The 20,608-nt window shown below is 38.0% G+C and overlaps 1 protein-coding gene across 7 annotated transcripts in view; it reads left to right on the top strand.

The window, feature by feature from the left end:
• The window catches only part of THSD7A (thrombospondin type 1 domain containing 7A), a 323,850-nt gene that overhangs the window by 142,572 nt on the left and 160,670 nt on the right, over window positions 1–20,608 (top strand). For all 7 annotated transcript variants that reach the window (XR_015740118.1, XR_015740117.1, XR_015740116.1 and 4 more), the window contains exon 4: window positions 18,514–19,330. Coding sequence is in view for 4 of the 7 variants with exons in the window: in XM_026706331.2 (XP_026562116.1) it covers window positions 18,514–19,330 (817 nt within the window). In the remaining 3 variants the exon portion in view is untranslated. The remainder of the gene's footprint in view (window positions 1–18,513; window positions 19,331–20,608) is intronic.

The following is a 20,608-nucleotide window of genomic DNA, read 5'->3' as shown; positions in this document are numbered from 1 at the left end:
ACTGCATTTAAAAAAATTAAAGGGCAAAAATGATACACAAGGGCATTGTCCTAATATAATAACAAAAGACAGCTTTTCCTTATCTGTATTTCATTAATGCATTATTATATCTACATATATAGAAATAAATAAATATATTTCTGAATAAGAAATATATTTCTGAATTATAGAATAAGTATGTATGTATGTATGTGGATGTATGTATGTATGTGTATGTATATATATATATATATATATATATTATATATATATATATATATATATATATATATATATATATATATGTGGATCTTTGGTTGTTCGGGTTTTCTCCAGCGTAAGATTCGAAGTATCTAGGCAACGTTTCGATGAAGTCTCATTCATCATCTTCAGGCTTCTGTCTCCGGCTCTGTGCTTTTCAGAGTAATGTGAGATTGCAGCTGCTTCCTCCTTTTAACTGCCAGTGGGGTGGGACTTGATTGGGTGGGGGCTTGGCTGTGTTCTGATTGGGTGGGGTGTGTTCTCATTGGTAGGGGGTTTGGTTGTGTTCTGATTGGTTGGGGGTTAGCCGTGTTCTGATTGGTTGGAGGCGTGTTCTGTTCAGGTGGGGGCTTGGCTGTGCTCGGTTAGTCTTAGTTGCTGGGGGATTTGAGCTGGTGAGTTGTGATCTTGCTGTTTGGCTTCTAGTTCGTGGTCCTGTTGCATCTTCATAGTGGGTGTCGGTTTGCTTCATGTATGGCTCGGAGGGTTTGAAGTGGGTAGTGATGCAGCTGTAGTGCAGCTTCTGGTCCATGGTCGTGTCTCATCTTCTGAGTGGGTGAGAGTCTGTTTTCTACATGGAAGTGTGGTGGTGGCATCTTGTGTGGCTCTCATGGGTGTAGGTCTGGTGTCCTTCTTCATGTTAGGTACTCGTCTGTTCATGAGGCGGGTTTCCAAATGGCTGGAAGGCGGGAAGTGTCATCTCGTTTGTTCATGCTGTGTGGGCGTTTTTCTATCTCTATGGCTTCTCTGATTATTCTGCTGTTGAAGTGTTCGGTTTTGGCGATAGTTCTGGTGTTTTTAAAATCAATTTCATGTCCTGTGGCTTTGAGGTGTTGGACCAGGGAAGAGGTCGTTTCTTCTTTTTTGATTGAGTTCTTATGTTCTTCAATGCGTGCATTTATTCTTCTGTTAGTTTGTCCAATGTATGTGGTAGGGCAGGCAGTGCAGGGGATTTCGTATACTCCTTGGTTTTCTAATTCGATTTTGTCTTTGGGGTTTCTTAGGATGGTGGATATTTTTTCTGTTTGTGCAGAATGCTGTTTTGATGTTGTGTTTTGGAGGATCTTGCTGATTTTGTCTGTAGTGCCTTTTATATATGGGAGGAGGGCTTTGCCGTTTTCTTGTTCTCTGTCTTGGATTTTGGTTGGGGTTTCTTTTTGGATTAGGTGGGTAATCTTCTTTCTTTGGAATCCATTGGCTGTAAGTACGTTGGTGAGAGTGTGTAGTTCGGTTTTTTGGTGTTGTTCATCGGCTAAGCATTTTGTTCTGGAGATGAGTGTCTTGGCTACAGAATTGATCTGTGCTGGGTGGTGGTGTGAGAGTGCATGTAGATAGCGGTTAGTGTGTGTTTTCTTCTGGTAGATGGTGTGTCCTAGGGAGCCATTGGATCTTTTGTATACCAAGACATCTAGGAAGGAAGTTGGTTGTTGGCTTCTGTTTCCATGGTGAATTGTATTTTGGGGTGTAGGCTGTTGAGGTGTGTGAGGAAGTTGTTCAGTTTTCTTTCCCATGTGGCCAGATTATGAAGGTGTCATCTACGTATCTGAGCCAGAGTTTGGGTTTGTGGTCGTATTTTTCTAGAGCTTGTGTTTCAAAGTGTTCCATGTAGAGGTTAGCGATGACAGGTGAGAGGGGTGATCCCATGGGTGCTCCTTCTATTTGTTTGTATTTTTGTCCATTGTAGGTGAAGTATGTATTGGATAGGCAGTGGTTGGTTAGATCTAGGATGTGCTTGGGGGTTGTATTTGTTTTGGATGGCTGTCAAGGTTTCTTTTATTGGCACTTGGGTGAAGAGGATATGACATCGAAGCTTACTAGTAGGTCGCTAGGTTGTAAGTTTTGTTTCTTTATGATCTCGATGAACTGGAATGAGTTTCTTACGTGTGAGTTGATGGATTCTGCATAAGGTTGTAGTTGTTTGGCGAGAAATTTGGCTAGGTTTTGTAGAGGTGAGCCTATGGAGCTGACTATTGGTCTGAGTGGGGTTCCTTCTTTGTGTATTTTGGGGAGACCATAAAGCTTGGGGCATCTGGATGATTTTTCTCTGGGTATGATTCGTTGCTGGATTTCTTCACTGATGGGGAGGCTTTTATTTTGGATTTGGTAGTTTTTTCTAGGTAGGTGGTGGGGTCTGTCTTTAGGGGTTTGTATGTGGGGTCTTGGAGTAGGTTGGTTAGCTTGGTTTGGTAGTCAGATGTGTTCATAACCACTGTCGCATTGCCCTTGTCTGCTGGTAGGATTATTATGCTGGTATCTTCTTTCAGGTTAAGTAGTGCAGTTTGTTCTTCTTTGGATAAGTTGCTTTTGGGTGGTTTGCTAGTGCAGAGGATGTTGGTGATTTCGAGTCTGATTTTGTTAGCATCATCAGGGTTGGTTTTGGTCAGGCTGGTTTCAACTCCACATATGATGGTTTCTGTGGGGATGTGTTTGGGAGCGACAGCAAAGTTGAATCCTTTTGAAAGGACCTTGGTTTCAGCTTCAGTGAGGATCTTGTCTGAGATGTTGTGCAATGTTTGTTTCATGTGTGGCTGTGGGGGAGGGGAGTTGGTTTCTGGCATTGTTGTAGTTTCCTGAGTTTGTTGGTGTGAGTATCTGTCTTGAGGGTGGTCTGTGTTTCGGCTCTCCAGACAGCAAGTTGTTTGGATTTGTCCCAAAGTAGAGGGTGAATCTTGTTGCTGAGTCTGAGGTGGAGTGTGAGGAGATCTTTGTTGATTTGGTCTAGGAGAAACCTTTTCGTGAAGTTCATTTCTAATTAGGGCCAGTTCTGTTCTTTTAAGGATGCGTTTGGTGGCTGCTGTGTTGGTGTGGAATTTCAATTGGAAGCTTGTGGGAATTAAATTTTGATCTCGGCAGTTGCATAGGAATGCAAGGTGAACAACTGAACAAAAACTGAAAAAAAAACTGAACAACTTCCTCACACACCTCAACAGCCTACACCCCAAAATACAATTCACCATGGAAACAGAAGCCAACAACCAACTTCCCTTCCTAGATGTCTTGGTATACAAAAGATCCAATGGCTCCCTAGGACACACCATCTACCAGAAGAAAACACACACTAACCGCTATCTACATGCACTCTCACACCACCACCCAGCACAGATCAATTCCGTAGCCAAGACACTCATCTCCAGAACAAAATGCTTAGCCGATGAACAACACCAAAAAACCGAACTACACACTCTCACCAACGTACTTACAGCCAATGGATTCCAAAGAAAGAAGATTACCCACCTAATCCAAAAGAAACCCCAACCAAAATCCAAGACAGAGAACAAGAAAACGGCAAAGCCCTCCTCCCATATATAAAAGGCACTACAGACAAAATCAGCAAGATCCTCCAAAAACACAACATCAAAACAGCATTCTGCACAAACAGAAAAATATCCACCATCCTAAGAAACCCCAAAGACAAAATCGAATTAGAAAACCAAGGAGTATACTGAAATCCCTGCACTGCCTGCCCTACCACATACATTGGACAAACTAACAGAAGAATAAATGCACGCATTGAAGAACATAAGAACTCAATCAAAAAGAAAAACGACCTCTCTTCCCTGGTCCAACACCTCAAAGCCACAGGACATGAAATTGATTTTAAAAACACCAGAACTATCGCCAAAACCGAACACTTCAACAGCAGAATAATCAGAGAAGCCATAGAGATAGAAAACGCCACACAGCATGAACAAACGAGATGACACTTCCCGCCTTCCAGCCATTTGGAAACCCGCCCTCATGAACAGACAGTACCTAACATGAAGAAGGACACCAGACCCTACACCCATGAGAGCCACACAAGATGCCACCACCACACTTCCATGTAGAAAACAGACTCTCACCCACTCAGAAGATGAGACACGACCATGGACCAGAAGCTGCACTACAGCTGCATCACTACCCACTTCAAACCCCTCCGAGCCATACATGAAGCAAACCGACACCCACTATGAAGATGCAACAGGACCACGAACCAGAAGCCAAACAGCAAGATCACAACTCACCAGCTCAAATCCCCAGCAACTAAGACTAACCGGAGCACAGCCAAGCCCCCACCTGAACAGAACACGCCTCCAACCAATCAGAACACGGCTAACCCCCAACCAATCAGAACACAACCAAACCCCCTACCAATGAGAACACACCCCCACCCAATCAGAACACAGCCAAGCCCCCACCCAATCAAGTCCCACCCCACTGGCAGTTAAAAGGAGGAAGCAGCTGCAATCTCACATTACTCTGAAAAGCACAGAGCCGAGACAGAAGCCTGAAGATGATGAATGAGACTTCATCGAAACGTTGCCTTCAGATACTTGAATCTTACGCGGGAGAAAACCCGAACAACCAAAGATCCACATATAAATACCCATGAGAACCTCAGAAAACATATATATATATATATATATATATATATGCTTATTCTATAATGACAAAGGAAATCCTTTTAATAAACTGTTACAATGCATTCAGGCTGGATGTTGAGAATGGCTACTGCTGACACAGTTTAAAAAGGGATTAAATGAATTCCCATAATTGTCATGATAGAAAACACAGGTGTGATGACAATGCATAGTAGCAAGACAGGATTAAAGATAGCAGTCCAAGCCTTACTCAGCAGCACAAGCTGGGGGATTCTTAAATTAGCCAGAATAATTTGACAGGCATCTATGACAGAAATAATACATATTACCACCTAAAAAGGCTTCCAAGGCAGAAAATTGTAAAGCAGAAATTAAATGCCCGTGAATAGAATTCCAGTGAACATTAATGTTTAATGTATTCATTGTGGAGAGTGTTACATACATACCTGAAGACTCAGCCAACCTTAGAATAGTATTTCAGTCATTTCAGGTACCATATTCTGTAGATATATCCTGTAGCAAATTCTGTGACCTCTAAAATATGATCTGAGATCTAAAGGGAAGAAGATTGCATTTAGCATTTTTGGGAGCCCAAGAATTAACAGTGGGAGCAGCAACAGTGTTAATTGAATATAAATAACTTTTGTCTTGATTTCGGAGGCTAGTGTTGTTGCCTGCCAGTGGCCAGTGGAGCTGGTGGCAGACTCAGACAGTGAGTAGGTTGGGGAGGAACACGGGCCAATCCTGGAGTCTGGGGAAAGCTTTGACAAGTGTTCTGTGAGATGGGGCCAGGGCCTTCTGACAGTTATCAGCTGCCTTCAGAGTTGGAGATCAGTGGAGCAGAAAAATTTCCGGAGCCTGTTCCCAGTGTGTGCATGCACAGAGCTGTCAGGAGAAGAGAATAGTTAAGGAACAAGGGTGGACTCAGGAGTAAAGGCTCAGGTGGACGGTGAATGGCCCCTCCCATAGGGAATAAAGAGGAGCGAAAGAAGAGTGGTGTTGGCAGGAGACAATAGTTCAATTCATTAGGGTGAAGTTCTGTTCCTGACTTCTTGCCAAGTAATTGCTGCTACAGTGTGGCATTTGGAAGATATCGGCCTTGCAACTCTCCAAGCCTGATAAAGATCTGTAGTTATAAAATCTCATGAAAGACTGTTTACCAGGACTTTGCTGGAGAGGAATTCCCTTTAATCTAAATAAAAGGGGTTTTATCGGGACAAGGAGTGTGTTTCATGATCTTGAGAAGCCTATAAGAAAGGCATGTTAGTTTCATAAATTGTGTTTAGTATATTTTACTTTGAGTATGTGAAATATTTCTCAGGCAGTGAGAAATTAAGCTACCAATTTTCATTGTTCTTGGGAGATTCATAGAACATTGTTCGTAGGAAATTTGTAGAACACTCGGAAGCTCCAGTTGGTGAAAAATGCAGCAGCTCTCATGGTTTTGTGCAGACCCCGGTGTGCACATGTATTACCTTTCCTGCAGGAGCTGCATTGGTTGCCGATTTTCTTCAGGGTGCAATTCAAGGTGCTGGTTTTCACCTTTAAAGCCCTTAATGGCTTTGGACCAGGTTATCTGAGGGAATGTCTCTTGCCAGTCACATCTACCTGGCCCATTAGAGCGAGGAGGCAGGGAACGTTGCAGGTCCCACCCCTGAGGGAGATACACCTGGTGGGACCCAGAAGAAGGGCCTTCTCAATGGTGGCTCCCTCTCTCGGGAATATCATCCCCCCCAGAGATTAGAATGGGCGCTGATACTTTTCTGGAAGGCACTGAGGACCTGATTCTGCCAGTGGGCCTGGGGAACCCAGAGCAGGATGGAGCCAATCAAATAGCTCATGTGATCTGCTGTCATTGGGGCAGGGAAGTGGGCAAGAGTTGGGGGTGATTTATTTATTTATTTATCCCAGATTTTGTTCTATTGTACTTTATTAGTTTATTTGATTCTTTTGTTAGTTTTATTTTTTTTAAAAAAATATGGTTTTACATTCTATAAGTCGCCTTGAGTCACCATGGGCAAATAGGTGGCAATATAAATTCAATTAATAATTATAATTATAATTATAATTATAATTATAATTATAATAATAATAATAATTATTATTATTATTATTATTATTATTATTATTATTATTAGAACCATGGAAAAATGAGATAGAACATACAGGTGTTTTTCTCCTGTCCTAACCTAACATACTTCTTTAGAAGCAATATACCACTACTACAGTCATGTTGGAAGCACCAAAGCACTTCTGGGTAAAATAATGGTGACGTCATCATTGCCCAGGGAAAGGTCAGTTATGGGTTCCTTTCACATCTCTGTTAAGCTAAAGTGAGCAATGAAGAAGCTGTAAAAATACTGCTTCACTATCAGTATTTCCTTCTGGTCCCATTAGCCTTTTCTTTTCCTTAGATTGCAAAATGTTTTACACAGGATCTGTATGCTTGTGAATTTCATTGCCACCAAGTTTTCTATTATAGAATCCTGGATGAGAAAATATTGCTCTTAACAAGAGAGTTCTTCTTAACCTCTTGTTGATATCATCATGTTCTATAAGAATTTTAAAAGACTGACAGAATCTATACCAATTTTGGAACCGAGAATTAATTTGTTCAAATTGTCTAGCATGGCTTGCCAAGCATAGTCAGAAGATCTGTTCTTGCTTAGAAAACCTAGGGCACAATTTTTTGAGAGAAAAATGTGTTAGAAAATCCCACCATCATCATCTTCCCAATCACATAATCCTTAGCAGGCACTAGAAGTGCTGGCACTTTGCAGGCACTAGACAAGATATGCAGAACTCCATATATTTTTACAGCAATCTATGAAAGTTCCATTTTAGAACCATTTTTGTAGCATTAGTTGAATGGGATTCTGAAAACAATATTCTGGGAAGCAGATGATCATAGCTTTTTGAGAGATTACAAAAAAAGAGTTAAAGGAAACAAAGTTGTAGCAAAGTCAATGACTAACTTTCAACCACTGGTTACATCCCATAGTGTTATTGCTGCTTTCAGCAGAGAATCAATGCAAAGAAATCAATATTTTAATGTATGTGACTTTTAAAGATCAGATTGAAAGCAGTTCCTTATTAGAAGTCTGATAACTTTCTGCAGGAATAGCAAAACGACAGCTTCTTCTATTGGAAAAACACCTCATGTCATTATTCAATTCTAGAGTAGTAGCATTTAACTGTGTCCTTTTGTAACTGAAGGAAAAAAAGGAAATTCTGCCAGCTATTTGCATTTCTTAGAATAATGCTTTGGGGTGCATTGATTTGGAAGTGACATAAAGATAATGCCTCTGAATTCTTTGAATGAAATTAAATGTTGAGTGTTGCTTTTCAGTTCAGTGGTTTACTTGGTATTTAATACACAATAACTCCTTTGGCCACAAAACAGAAAATTAGAAAACAGTATAAATTGTTTTATCAGAAATACCAGAAAATTTATAGTATTACTCGAGGAATACTTCAAGAATGCATCCTAGTCATCATAAGGATTTCGGGACATCCTGTCCCATATGACCTCATTTCCATATGTGAATAGCAAGATATCAAAATAGCATCCACTGAAAATCATGTGAATTGTTCCAGTTCCTACACTATAGTAATTTGTTCAAGAAGGTAGGATACTAAAATTCAGATTTCCACAATCAGAAGTGTTTTCTTTTGAATTCCTGCACTGAGCAAGGCTAGAACTTGGACCTAAATAACCTGTGATTTTATGGATTATAACTGGGATGGGAATTTTATTTTTAAATCCTCCTACCCCCCACCCAAAAAATTTTAAAATGCAAACAAGGATATCAGCTAGATATACAAAATGCTTTGAACAAGTTAGTGTTGCTTTGAACCAGTGATGGGATTCAATATTTTTTACTCCTGGTTCTGTGGGTGTGGCTTGGTGGGCATGGCAGGGAAGGATAATGTAAAATCTCCATTCTGTCAGCTTTGAAAGCCATATTGAAATCAGATGCTCCCATGCTGCCACATCTCAGCCTGGGAATGTGGGAGGGGGGAATATATTGGAGTATATCTAGTAAGACATGATAACATTCTTTTTCTGATTCAAGGTCAGATTTTGTTGCGCATAATGGAGAAGAAGTCTTAAGTTGGGATGGATGGTGATTGGGCCATGTGATGTGATGATGGCTGCAGGGGATGGATTTTGTAGTTTTTATTTAATTGTAAGGAAGCCCAGAACTTTCAGATTCAGGATTCCACAGTTGTGCCTGTTTACTATCCAAAATAAAAGGAACCTTCAAGAGATGTCTGTTTTGGAGTCATTGGGTGGAATGCAGTGTTGCTGGAATGCTAACACATTCCCTCCCCACTCCCGGGGAAAGATTACCACCGGTTCTCTGAACTACTCAAAATTTCTGCTACTGGTTCTCCAGAACTGGTCAGAACCCGCTGAATACCACCTCTGCTTTGAACATTGCAAAAGTATGGGTAGTCCATCAAACGTTGCTATACATTTCTTTATATAATATAACAATTGTATGCATTATTTCTATTAACATCCATAGCTACTCAGCCTTCCATCCTTCCAAGGTCAGTAAAATGAGGACCCAGATTGTTAGGGACAATATTCTGACTCTATAAAAGCACTATGACGCACTGTATAAGTATGTGCTATTTCATACCAAAGTGGGAAAGAATTTAAATGATAAAAAATGTAAGCAGAAGTGAAATGATATTTTTGCTGCAAACATATTTGAGAAATAGAAAGATCATTATTGACTAACATTTGTTTATTTAAATATTTGTGCCATTAAGTTAAAAAATATGGAAATGAAAGAATAATGTTTGATGAAATTATAAAATCTCAGCCTTCTGAGAAAAATAGTTTTACAATGGAGAGGACAACATGCTTCTGCGTAATTGCCCAAAGCAAAATTGCAAAAAAATATTGTTTCTTTAATATTTATTGAATTAATATAAAAATAAAGAGAACAAAGAAAGCTTGTTTCCCATTAACAAGTTATAGTTACTCATAGTTATAAGTTAAGATGTTCTTGAATCCCATAGTTTTAATCCTGATTCATTTATCTTTCTGTCCACTTCATTTTTTTGGCCTGAGTTTTTCTACATGGAAAGTTTAGGTAATATTAAACATTGCGAAAGAAGCCTGTGGTAAACCATTCAGTTTATTTTATTTATTTATTTATTTGATTTGTCAATCACTTACAAGATAATAGGTATAAGTATAAACATAGTTATGAATGCATGAAATGGATACATATAAGAAAAATAAAAAGAATCAATAGGACAGGGACAGTAGGTACGTTGGTGCACTTATGCACGCCCCCTACTTAGATATATAGTCTTTTGCTTTGTCACAGATAAATTATATTTACCTTTAGACATCAGTCCCAATAAGAGTTTTTTAGCACAGCTGCCTTGGCAGTTAAAACCAAGGTCTTAAAGGCTATCATGGGAATAATACTATCACTGCCAGAGCTGTTGTCCAAAAAGATCTTAATTATATCACCCTTTCATTAGCGTGAAAATGGAAGGTGAGTAACATCCTCATCTGTTTTGAAATCGAACACTAATTTGTGTAAATGATCTTGCTTCCACCAAAGCAATCTATTTTGCTGTGATTTGATACTGAAAATAATTGAAGGCATTCCATTTATCAAATGTAGCTTCCCTAGAATGCTCTTCTTTATCAGTGATAACGATCTAAGACAAAGCAACTTTTATTTATAAACACACCATCCAAAGTGCTGTCATGAAATCCTTCTATCTTCACTGCAGAGAAAGCTATTTTCTACTCTGCAGTATAAAGAAAGCTATTTTTTATCTTGTATGGAGATTTAAGCATTACGATACTATAGTGGATTGTTCTGCAAAAGAGTAACATTATTCAATTATATATTTTTATTTTTTACAGAAGATTTTGCTGTTAGTATTGCTTACATATTGAAATAATTGATCATATATGAGAACATGCTCTTAATTATTTATTAACAGCTCTTATAGCTGGTAATGTATACAGGTAATTCTTGATTTACAACCATTTTTGTAGCAACTGAAGTTACAAGGCACTGAAGTGAGTTTTAATTTGATCCTTGCATGTACAGCCATTGCAGCATCACCCATGTCATGTGATCAAAATCCAGGCGTTTGGCAACAAGCATGGATTTACAACATTGCAGTGTCCCAAGGTCACATGATCATCATTTGTGTCTTACCCAGCTGACTGCTGACAAGCCAAGTCAGTGGGGAAAGATGGGTTCACTTTAATGATCATGTAATTCACTTAACAATTGCAGTGATTCACTTAATAACCAGGGCAAAAAAGATTATAAAATCAGGAATGACCCTATAGAAATTCTAGTTCTAATTGTGGTTATAAGTTGAAGTCTACCTATAAGCAAATATTCCTTTAGCTTGCTTATTTATGATTCTAACATGTGGTGACAGATTGCTACATCTAACACATTTCTTTGCTCACTTCGTAATGTAACTCAAATGTTAAGTTTTATTAATATTTTGAAAGAGTTTTCTTTGCTAAAGCAGTATTTCACAAAACACTTGAAAAATCTGGCAGAAGTCATTGTCACTTTTATTCATGCAAATGTTCCTCTTTTAGCTTTGCATTTGACTCAGAATTCTAATTTTTAAGCATAAACTCTGAAATGTGTTATTTAAAATAAAAATAAAATAATTTATATACAGTAAATCAGTGAATTTAAGCAAGATTGTTTTATTGTTACATTGGTAATTATTCTGTAAGGGATCGTCTTAAAACCAAAAGCTCTAAACAGTTAGACTGAAATGCAGATTATATTTTAAATCAGTATATGCTGAACAACTTTGAGACCTATAAAAATGTGAAAGTTACATTGTCATAACTGAGTTACAGTATATGCTAATGAAATGACACACACAAAAATTTTAAACAACAGGTTTGTTGGATCCTGGAAAGATTGATAGATATTTCATACATCCAATTTCCAGTGAACAACAGACCCCAGAAATAAGGCTTGCCCCTTCATTTCACAGATCCATATTTTTCCCCTAAAACTAAATGAGATTTGAGGGATTTGTGTGGAAAGAACACTTTTTACAGTATGCAGAATCACTGTATTCCAGCTACTTCCATCTGTGTGGGAACTACATAAAATTCCCAGTCAGGAATTCTCTGGGATTTTAGGGGTTGACAGCCCTAGCATGCTGCATTGTAATGCAAAGTGTGACATTTCACCTACCATATATAGTAATATCTGTTTCTATTTCTATTTTCTCCTTAGGCCATTTCCCTTCTCTTGCTTCTTCCTTTCTCGGGCTTCAGATTTCCAATCCCCTTTCTACATCCCACTCTATTTGATCTAGCCACTCTAAAGTCCACCTCTGTTCAGTTTTCCCTAAGATGATCCTTTAATAATTTTTCTGGCTGAAGGATTGCACAGTTCAAGCTTTGAAATTTCCCATCACAATCTTAGCAGATGTTTATAGTGTCTGTAGCACAGATATTGTATAATGTCTGTAGCACAAATATTGCTATTTCAGGAAAATTATAGTAATTATTTCTAAATTTGTTTCTATGAATATAAATTGACTAAGACAAGTGTGTCCTGATTCTTTGTTTTTGTGTATGTTTTGTAAGTCACCACACATATTTCATTGTCCCTGTCATTACCCGCCTCTTCATCATGATTGGGACAAAGAATGTTTAAGCTGAAGCCAGGTGCTTAAAGAGCTTCTAGCTCGTTTTCAATAGAAGAGTGCCCTACTACATGCTGAATAATTCAGGTGCAGCAAAGCATTATGGTCTATTGAAAGTTTTTGTTTATTTACTGCAGGAAAAGTACTTCCCCGCTTCTCATTTGACTAGAAAATGCACTATATTATATTCTTTTTTTTCTTTCTAAAGGGCTGCAAGGGACATGCCTCATTATAAAATGTTTCTTGGGTTGCATCAGAAGGAGTTTATCCTGCTTCAATTTTTCCCCCTTGCATACTGGAGAGCTTTGAGTTTTAAAATTGTTGTCTTGACCGTGTAAAGCTTTAATGTGCCAGTTTTGTATCCAAACATGCTTTATTTATTTGATACAGCTCCTTCTTGGTATTCGATTTAGGGTGGCATATATCAGTGAACAACTATTATATATTAAAAATTCCACAATGAAACAATAAAAACAAAACACAAAAGCATTTTACCCTGGTAGGTAGATTTATTTGTTTGCTGGCTTGCTTGTTTGCCAAATTTCAGCAGTGCCATCTGTGTTCCTCTGGGAACCATAAAAATGAGCTTAGAGGCCCTGGATAGCTAAGGTCTGATTTGCCTAGAGGGGGTTAGTTTTTCTGAGAATGAGCCAATATTGGAATAGTAGCCCAGTGCTCAGAATCCATTGTTAAGCACTAAAAAAAAGCAGCTATGACTTGGAAGGTACATAAAGGTTTCTGGATCAAAGACATTATCTGGATAACAAAGGTCTTCTCTATATCTATATTTGAGGCTTAGCTCATGATTCTTGGCTTGTGATTCCTGGCTCTCACACTGTGGCTACCATCCACCACTAGTCATCTCAAAGACTGTAATTTCTGTATGATTCTTTTGTCTCCAGTTTGACAATGGAGACTGGAGATGGCTATGAATATCCCTTGTGAAAGATTCAAACTGGGGTATCCAGCTGTTCACCCATAGTTTACAGTTTACCTTATTTCTAAATCTAAATACAAACTGAAAATTATTCAGCAGGCTAACTTCTAAGAAATTAAATATATCTGCTACCTCCCCCCCCCACTAAATATACTTGTTGGAAAGGAAATACTTGGTTGCTGTTGATATTAGATGATACCCAAGTTTATTTTTAAATCTCTGGATAAGTTTTTATTTGTTTGTGCATTAAATACAATGATGTTTCTGAAATAAGATGATTTTTTAAATTGTTTGGAAACACTTAAATCAAAGGGGTTTTTTTCCTGCAATTTAAGCTAATATGGATCTATAGTTTACGAACATGACACGAGGTTCTGTTTCTTTGAACCAGTCTATCCCTACCTTTCAATTCATTATCCATTTCAACAGCTTTTTAAAGCTTGTTATATCTAACACTTATTTTCAAATCAAGTTATTATTGATTTTGGAGGATGTGATCTCTGACAGTGTTCCTAATTGCGACTTAGCCACTTTCCATAAAGAAGAACTGAAAAATAGAAAAAAAAGAAAAATTCAAATAAATGACCTCTCAGAACCTATTTTTTAAAAAACACCCTTTTTCTTTCCTGTAAGCAAACTCTGGTTCTTTCTTTTTTTGGAAATATAGTCTCTTCACTGATTCTGTAGAATTCAATTACTAGGAACTCCTTGCTTAGAGACCACAATTGGGGCCAGCTACTTGATGGCCAAGCGGTTTAGTTGCTAAGTGGATCAATCACATAACCATGACAAGGCTTTCATTCAGTCATTAAAATGAAGCGATATATATAGTCACTAAGTGGAAGATCATGTGACTGTGATGTATGATTTTAATCTATACTCCTAGTTTTGCTTGTCACAAGCAAAAACGTGCACTAGTTGCAAAGTACATGAATGGTGATCATATGATTGAGGGATGCTATAAAGTCATAATTGTGAGGATTAGTCACAAAATTATTTTTTACCTCATTGTAACTTCAAATGCACAAGGCTGTCAGTAAGTGAGGACTACCTGTATTGGGAAAGGAATACCACAATAGGTTATAAGTAAGGATTGAGCATCTGAATATAGTAATATTTTTATAGAATGCAAAGGGAACAAATAGTATTGAATTTACTATTGGCATGGATGAAATTAATTTTTTTCTTGCTTTCAAGAGTTAGGCTCTTATATTTGGGCAGTGTGAAAATATTATTGGCACATCTGATGAGTAAAAAGCAATGTGATTTAAAATTCACAATGCTAATTCCTTTGCTAATTATTTATGGATTTAAAATAAAACTATGTTTAACTATACGTGGGCCTTGAAATAACTATTTTCCATGCAATAAAGCACAATATCTTTTATTCTGACAGTAAACCTAGGTCAAAAATATAAATCTATTTTTGTTCTATGATGACTTCTCTATATGATATTCTATTAAATATACAGACAATACAACAGACAACACTATAGATTGATTGATCAATCAATCGATAGATAGATACATTCACACATATAAACACACATACATATGCATGCATACATAAAGAGAAAGAGATTTTTAAAAATGTAATTATAGTTCTACTTTGCAAGTTCACAAAGAAGGAATGGCCTGTATTTCTGAGTTGCAAATGTGTTGGTTTAGATGCTGTGAAAATAACTACGGTATACAACAAAATGATAAGTGACAGTTGTACTGGCCAATTTTTATTTGCTTTGCCTATTACATGATGTTGTATTATTTGCCAGATAACATCATGACATTGCTCATTTTGGCATATGTGAAGTATAGCCTTCTGCGGCTATTGGATATTCTGCTTACATTCTTCAACACTTTCTCATCCACAAGTGAAGATCTTTTTCTGGATCACTGTACCTCATTTTCTATGTAACACAGATACTGGGCCATGTCAGTCTTTTGATCTCTGTTCATTCTCTTCCATCGTACTCTATTTAAATTTGAAAGTATTAGTTTTTATAATCCATCTCCAGAAAAGCTACAAGATCCAATCTTCCCATAAATGTTAAGCAATCAATCATTTCTACGCTACTGTTTGAGTTATTCAATCTAACTTTGCTTTCCTCCCAGCCCTTTTCTCTATAACTGTCATTCTGTATGGGCTTATTTCTTTAGAGAATCCACATAGCTGTCAGATCATTGTAACCAATATCATGAAGTTTCTCCTTGGATGTGTTTTTCTGGCCCAATTTACCATGATTTTGTTGCACTTACATTTGGCTGCAACATCAACCTGTTCAGTTAACCACCAGATAACCATCTAACAGCTCTGCTCTATCAAATTCTATCTAGGGAGAGGCACATGAGCTGTAGTGCCTAATCCAATCTCTTTATGAGAAGGTCCTCAAAACCATGAGTTGATAGCAAGTGTTTCATATTAACGAAATTGTTTGAAATTATTAAGAGAATTCCAAACTGCATTGTCTTTGCTTGTGATTAAAATAAAACGCTTTTCAGAAATATTATTTTTGAGTTGTTTTTAAATCTGAGGTTAATTCATAACCTGTTGAACCCTCTATATCTCTTTATTTCCATGTAGAAAGCATTATAAAGTTTATCTACTGTACTTGCTTACCTACAAGCCCACAAAATATTAGTATTTCTAAATAAGTTTCCCCCCATTTGGAGCAAATAGGTAAAATTATATTTTTGTACTGACTTCATGAAAATTTAGATATGAAATCTAGATTCTCACTATCCAGGCAATATTAATTCATAACACTCAATGATTTTTTTAAGTCCAAAATGTTTATTGCTTATATGGCATCTATTTTAATATCTAGGCATTCAGTTTATAGATATGGAGATAAAGGAGATAAAGAGCAGATGAAATAATGAGTGAATTGTAATAAAATATACAGAATGGGGACATTAAAAAGAATTGTAGTGTACTTGAAACAGGCAGCTGTTGATCCTATTATCAGATCAGTTTAATAAAGCTCCTTTCATCTATAGTCTTATTGTGGATAAGGTCACCAACCTACCATGAATAATCAGAATCTGGTTCAGTTGGAGGAGGGGGATCTTTTATTAGAGAAATGGGATGGATTTTAAATGTGATATTTACTGCAAATCCAGGGCAGTGGAGGTTGATAGTTGTTACCCAAAAAGTCCTAATAGCTTGGAGATGCACTATGATAAAAATAACCAGATGGAAGCTTTGTGGTTGAAACTATCTCTAGGGATCAGTTGGCTTAGTTACTGATGACATCTTTGCTCATCATTGCATTTACTTTTGGGTAGTCTCTCTCGGTTTATTGATCCTGAGACACTCTAATTTTCTGAGGAGCTCCAGGATATGAAGCAATCAAGGAGCTCCGTAGAATAGAGTAAGACAAAGAACAAATCTGACCAAACTTGTAAGATATCATTGTAGGGATTATTTTTAGTGATATGAGAGCCAGCAAGATTGTATGTTATAAGCTTTCCTTAAGCAAAAAGTCAGCTGGGTATCTTTGGGCCGGTACTCTCAGCCCAACCCATCTCATTGTTATGGGTAAAATAGGAGGGAGAAGTATTAGATATGTTTCCTACCTCAATTTTTTTAAAAAAATGAAATAATAGGCATGTGAACTTTTATCCCAAAACAACTGGAGCACCACTTGAATACCACTGGCATTGGAAAAATCACTATCAGTCAATTGAAAAATACAGCTTTGTTTAGAACAGTTTACATCCTGCAACAATATCTTTAACACCATGAAATAAGAATAACTACATATCCAGTGGTGGGATTCAGCTGGTTTGCACTGGTTTGAGTAAACTGATTGTTAAATTACCCACCCACCTTGCTATCAAAATGGATCCTGGGCACTGCGCTGCATGGAGAAACAGGTAATGAAGTAGCTGGCGTGAGAGAAGGAGAAGTCAGCTTTTCCTTTCTTCTCTGTGCTCCTTCTTCCCTCGGGCCAGCACTCTGTTGCCTGTTTCTCCATTGCAGTGCAGCACAGCACAGCACCCAGGATCCACTTTGATATTGGGTGGGTGGGTATAATTTAACAATCAGTTTGCCTGGAGTTGGCAATCAGCTGCTGTGGGAGGCTCGTCCCACATGTGCGGCAGACTTGGAGGATGGAGATGGGCCACGCCTCCCATTACAGCCAACCTGATCCTGGGTGAACTGGTTGTTAAATTATTCGAATCCCACCATTATACCTATCCCAAGTCAAAGTGCTGATTTTAACTTTGAAACTTTTCATAGTAAAGAGTCTGGCTGTCTTGAAGGATTATCTTTCTCCATTGTTTCTTCCCAACTGAGAAATGACATGCTTCAGTTCTATTAAGCAATACCATCCAAAGGGACCTGGAAGATATGTCTTTTCTTTTCTTGAATAATGGTCTTCACTATCCAACTCACATATAATTCTGCTAATTGTCATTCCAAACATCTAGGAAAATGTTTAGTTATATAAATTCAAATGTGAATATTTCCCCATTTTAATCTTGAGATATTGAAATTAAAATTTAAGCCAGGGATCATTATCATTTCTTACTACTATACTACTTCTCTTGTCTTGAATTATAATTCCTCCTGTTCCTCCTTCTCTGTTCCTTTTACTAATTCATTTTCACAGTCTCCTGCTCAGCCACACATTTAAAAACTTTTTATTAAATACTCTATCAAAATCTCATCTAGCCTTAGAGCATACTGCATTTGTAGTATGTTTTATGGACCTCTTAAACCTATAATAAGCCTCAGATGCCATCAGAGCCATTGCTAAAACTATTTATCACCTTTGCAGCTCAACATTGGAAAGTATATTTTCTTTCTTGCTGTTAGGTCTTGCAACATGGCATAATAATGTCAGTTTATTTGTTTACCCAGATCCAGTTTGTAGGCTCAACAAAATTTCATATATGTGTATACAAATAAAAGCCACACACTCAGCCAAGATTTTAGCATATATTGTATGGTGTCACCTAAATTTTGTTTATATTTATATTTATTTGGTTATTCACAAAGTTATTGTTGATTCCATCAATAGATAATGTTGATTCCTAAAATATATCATTCATTCAACTTTAAGGGAAAAAAATAACATCCAAACACTTTCTTAATATATAGAAAGAGAAAGGGGAAAAAATCAAGATGGAGTGGACTATATTCATGTAATAATTTTTTCACTGTACAACATAAGATATAAATAATCTTAAGTAACATGCAGATTCTGGAAACTTTTAACTGAGCTTGATTTTCCTAGGTCTCAGTTATTGGGTATAAGTTGTCAATCTCCCTTTTCTGTTTTTTTCTAGGTCCATGGGGCAGATGTATGGGAGATGAATGTGGCCCAGGAGGTACCCAGACTCGAGCTATATGGTGTGCTCATGTAGAAGGATGGACTACCCTTTTCACAAATTGCAAGCAGGCAGAGAGACCTGACAACCAACAAAATTGCTTCAGAGTTTGTGACTGGCACAAGGAACTGTATGACTGGCAGCTGGGCAGCTGGAACCAGTGTCAGCCCATTCTTTCAAATAAAGCAACAGTATGTGTGAACGGGGAAGAAGGAATTCAGAGGAGAGATATTATTTGTGTCCAAAAATCAAACGGTGTGATAGTTGAGGATGCCATATGTGAATACTTTGAGCCAAAGCCTCAGCTAGAACAGGGATGTCTCATCCCTTGCCAGCAGGACTGCATTGTATCTGACTTCTCAGCCTGGACAGAATGTTCTAAGAGCTGTGGCAAAGGGCTCTCCTACCGTTTTCGCCATATTGTAGCTCCCCCTAGTTATGGGGGATCTGCCTGCCCTAATCTGACAGAGTTTCAGTCTTGCAGCTCAGCTCCCTGTGCCACTGAAGAAAACCTGTACAGTCTGAGTGTGGGGTCCTGGAGTTCCTGTTCAATTCCTCATTTGCGGCATGTCAGACAGGCAAGGAAACGTGGGAAGAACAAAGAAAAGGAAAAGGAGAAAACCATTCGGGATCCGGAAACCCAGGAATTAATTAAAAAGAAAAGGAATCATAACAGGCAGAACAGACAGGAGAATAAATATTGGGACATACAAATCGGATATCAGACCCGTCAGGTGATGTGCACACACAGGAATGGAAAGACGGTTGCTTTGAGGTAATACTTTATTTATTTGTTTCTTTCTTTCTTTGTTTCTTTGTCCTCAGCTTAATTCACCCTTTCATCTATATTCATTCATGTTATTTACCCAGGTTAAAAATTAGAATTGCTGAGTTCATCTAATGCCACTTCTACTGAATGGGTTATTAGATGATATTTACACACCAAATGTTTAGGCTGCCCCAACTTTATGGAGTGCACTGATTAAAAAAATAACTATAACCTGGAAATAAAATGCCAAACAATTCAATAAAATTACTGACAGTGGGACACCCTTTTCTACGTAGTGCCTGGGGAAAAACCAGATTTTCAAGGCCTACAGTATCTAAAGGATAGTAAATTGGGGAAACTATTCCAGAGCGTAGGAACCATGAAAGAGAAGTCATGCCACCTGAGTCCCACCAGAAAACACTGCTTTAAAAATGATACCTGAGCAATGCCAGATTGGCAGAAATCATGGGAGAAAGGCAGTCTATCAGATAGCCTGGATGTATGCCATGAAGGCCTTTAAAAGTCGCAATTAGCATTTACCAAATGTACCCATTGAAATCTTAGTGGTAACCAATGCAGTCCTGCAGCAGGTGCTTTACATGGATATACTTAGGTGTGGATCAGATGCAACATCTGAATAGCCTGTGTAACTGTACAACACATTGCAATAGTCCATATGCGAACTGATTAAGGCATGAATCACTGTGAAAAGGGATTCCTATTCCTATTGCAGGATTTATTCATTAAGCCTATGGCATGTGTCACTAAGATGGCTGGCTACCTCTGTGAAAAGATTTTTTTCAGGCAACGTTATCTTTATCTGACGGATGCCTGAATGCATTCAAGGGAGGCTCCTTTCTTGTCCCTGCATGGTTTATTTGCTCATGGGAATCGAACCGCTGAATTGCCGATCTCAGCAGTGCACAAGCCCAGTGTCTTACCATGTGAGCCACCACAGCCCCCTCCTAGTGCAGAAACAATGAAACAATTAATACCACCGACAAATCTAGGCAAAGGAACATTTGCCAGAGTTGCCAACTACTGTGGCTGCAGGAGCTGTAAATCTAGGACAATTCCTGTGTTATGCACCACTTCTAGCTTGGGGAGCGCTGTACTATTCAGAGCTTAAAATGGAAAGTACTGGGAGAATCCAGAATATTTGGCAGGATTGAATTGAAGTCTGTTTTTCTCCAATCAAATTCCAACAGCATGGGCCAAGTCCTTGACAATATAACTCACCTTGGATTGAAATATACACTTGGGTATCAGCAGCCATTTCGATCA

This window comes from Pseudonaja textilis, chromosome Z (assembly GCF_049901715.1).
Source record: "Pseudonaja textilis isolate UNSWEBS1 chromosome Z, rPseTex1.2, whole genome shotgun sequence".
Lineage (NCBI taxonomy): Eukaryota > Metazoa > Chordata > Lepidosauria > Squamata > Elapidae > Pseudonaja > Pseudonaja textilis.
Note: the sequence above shows the minus strand (reverse complement) of the source record. Positions and strands in the feature narration are given on the sequence as shown.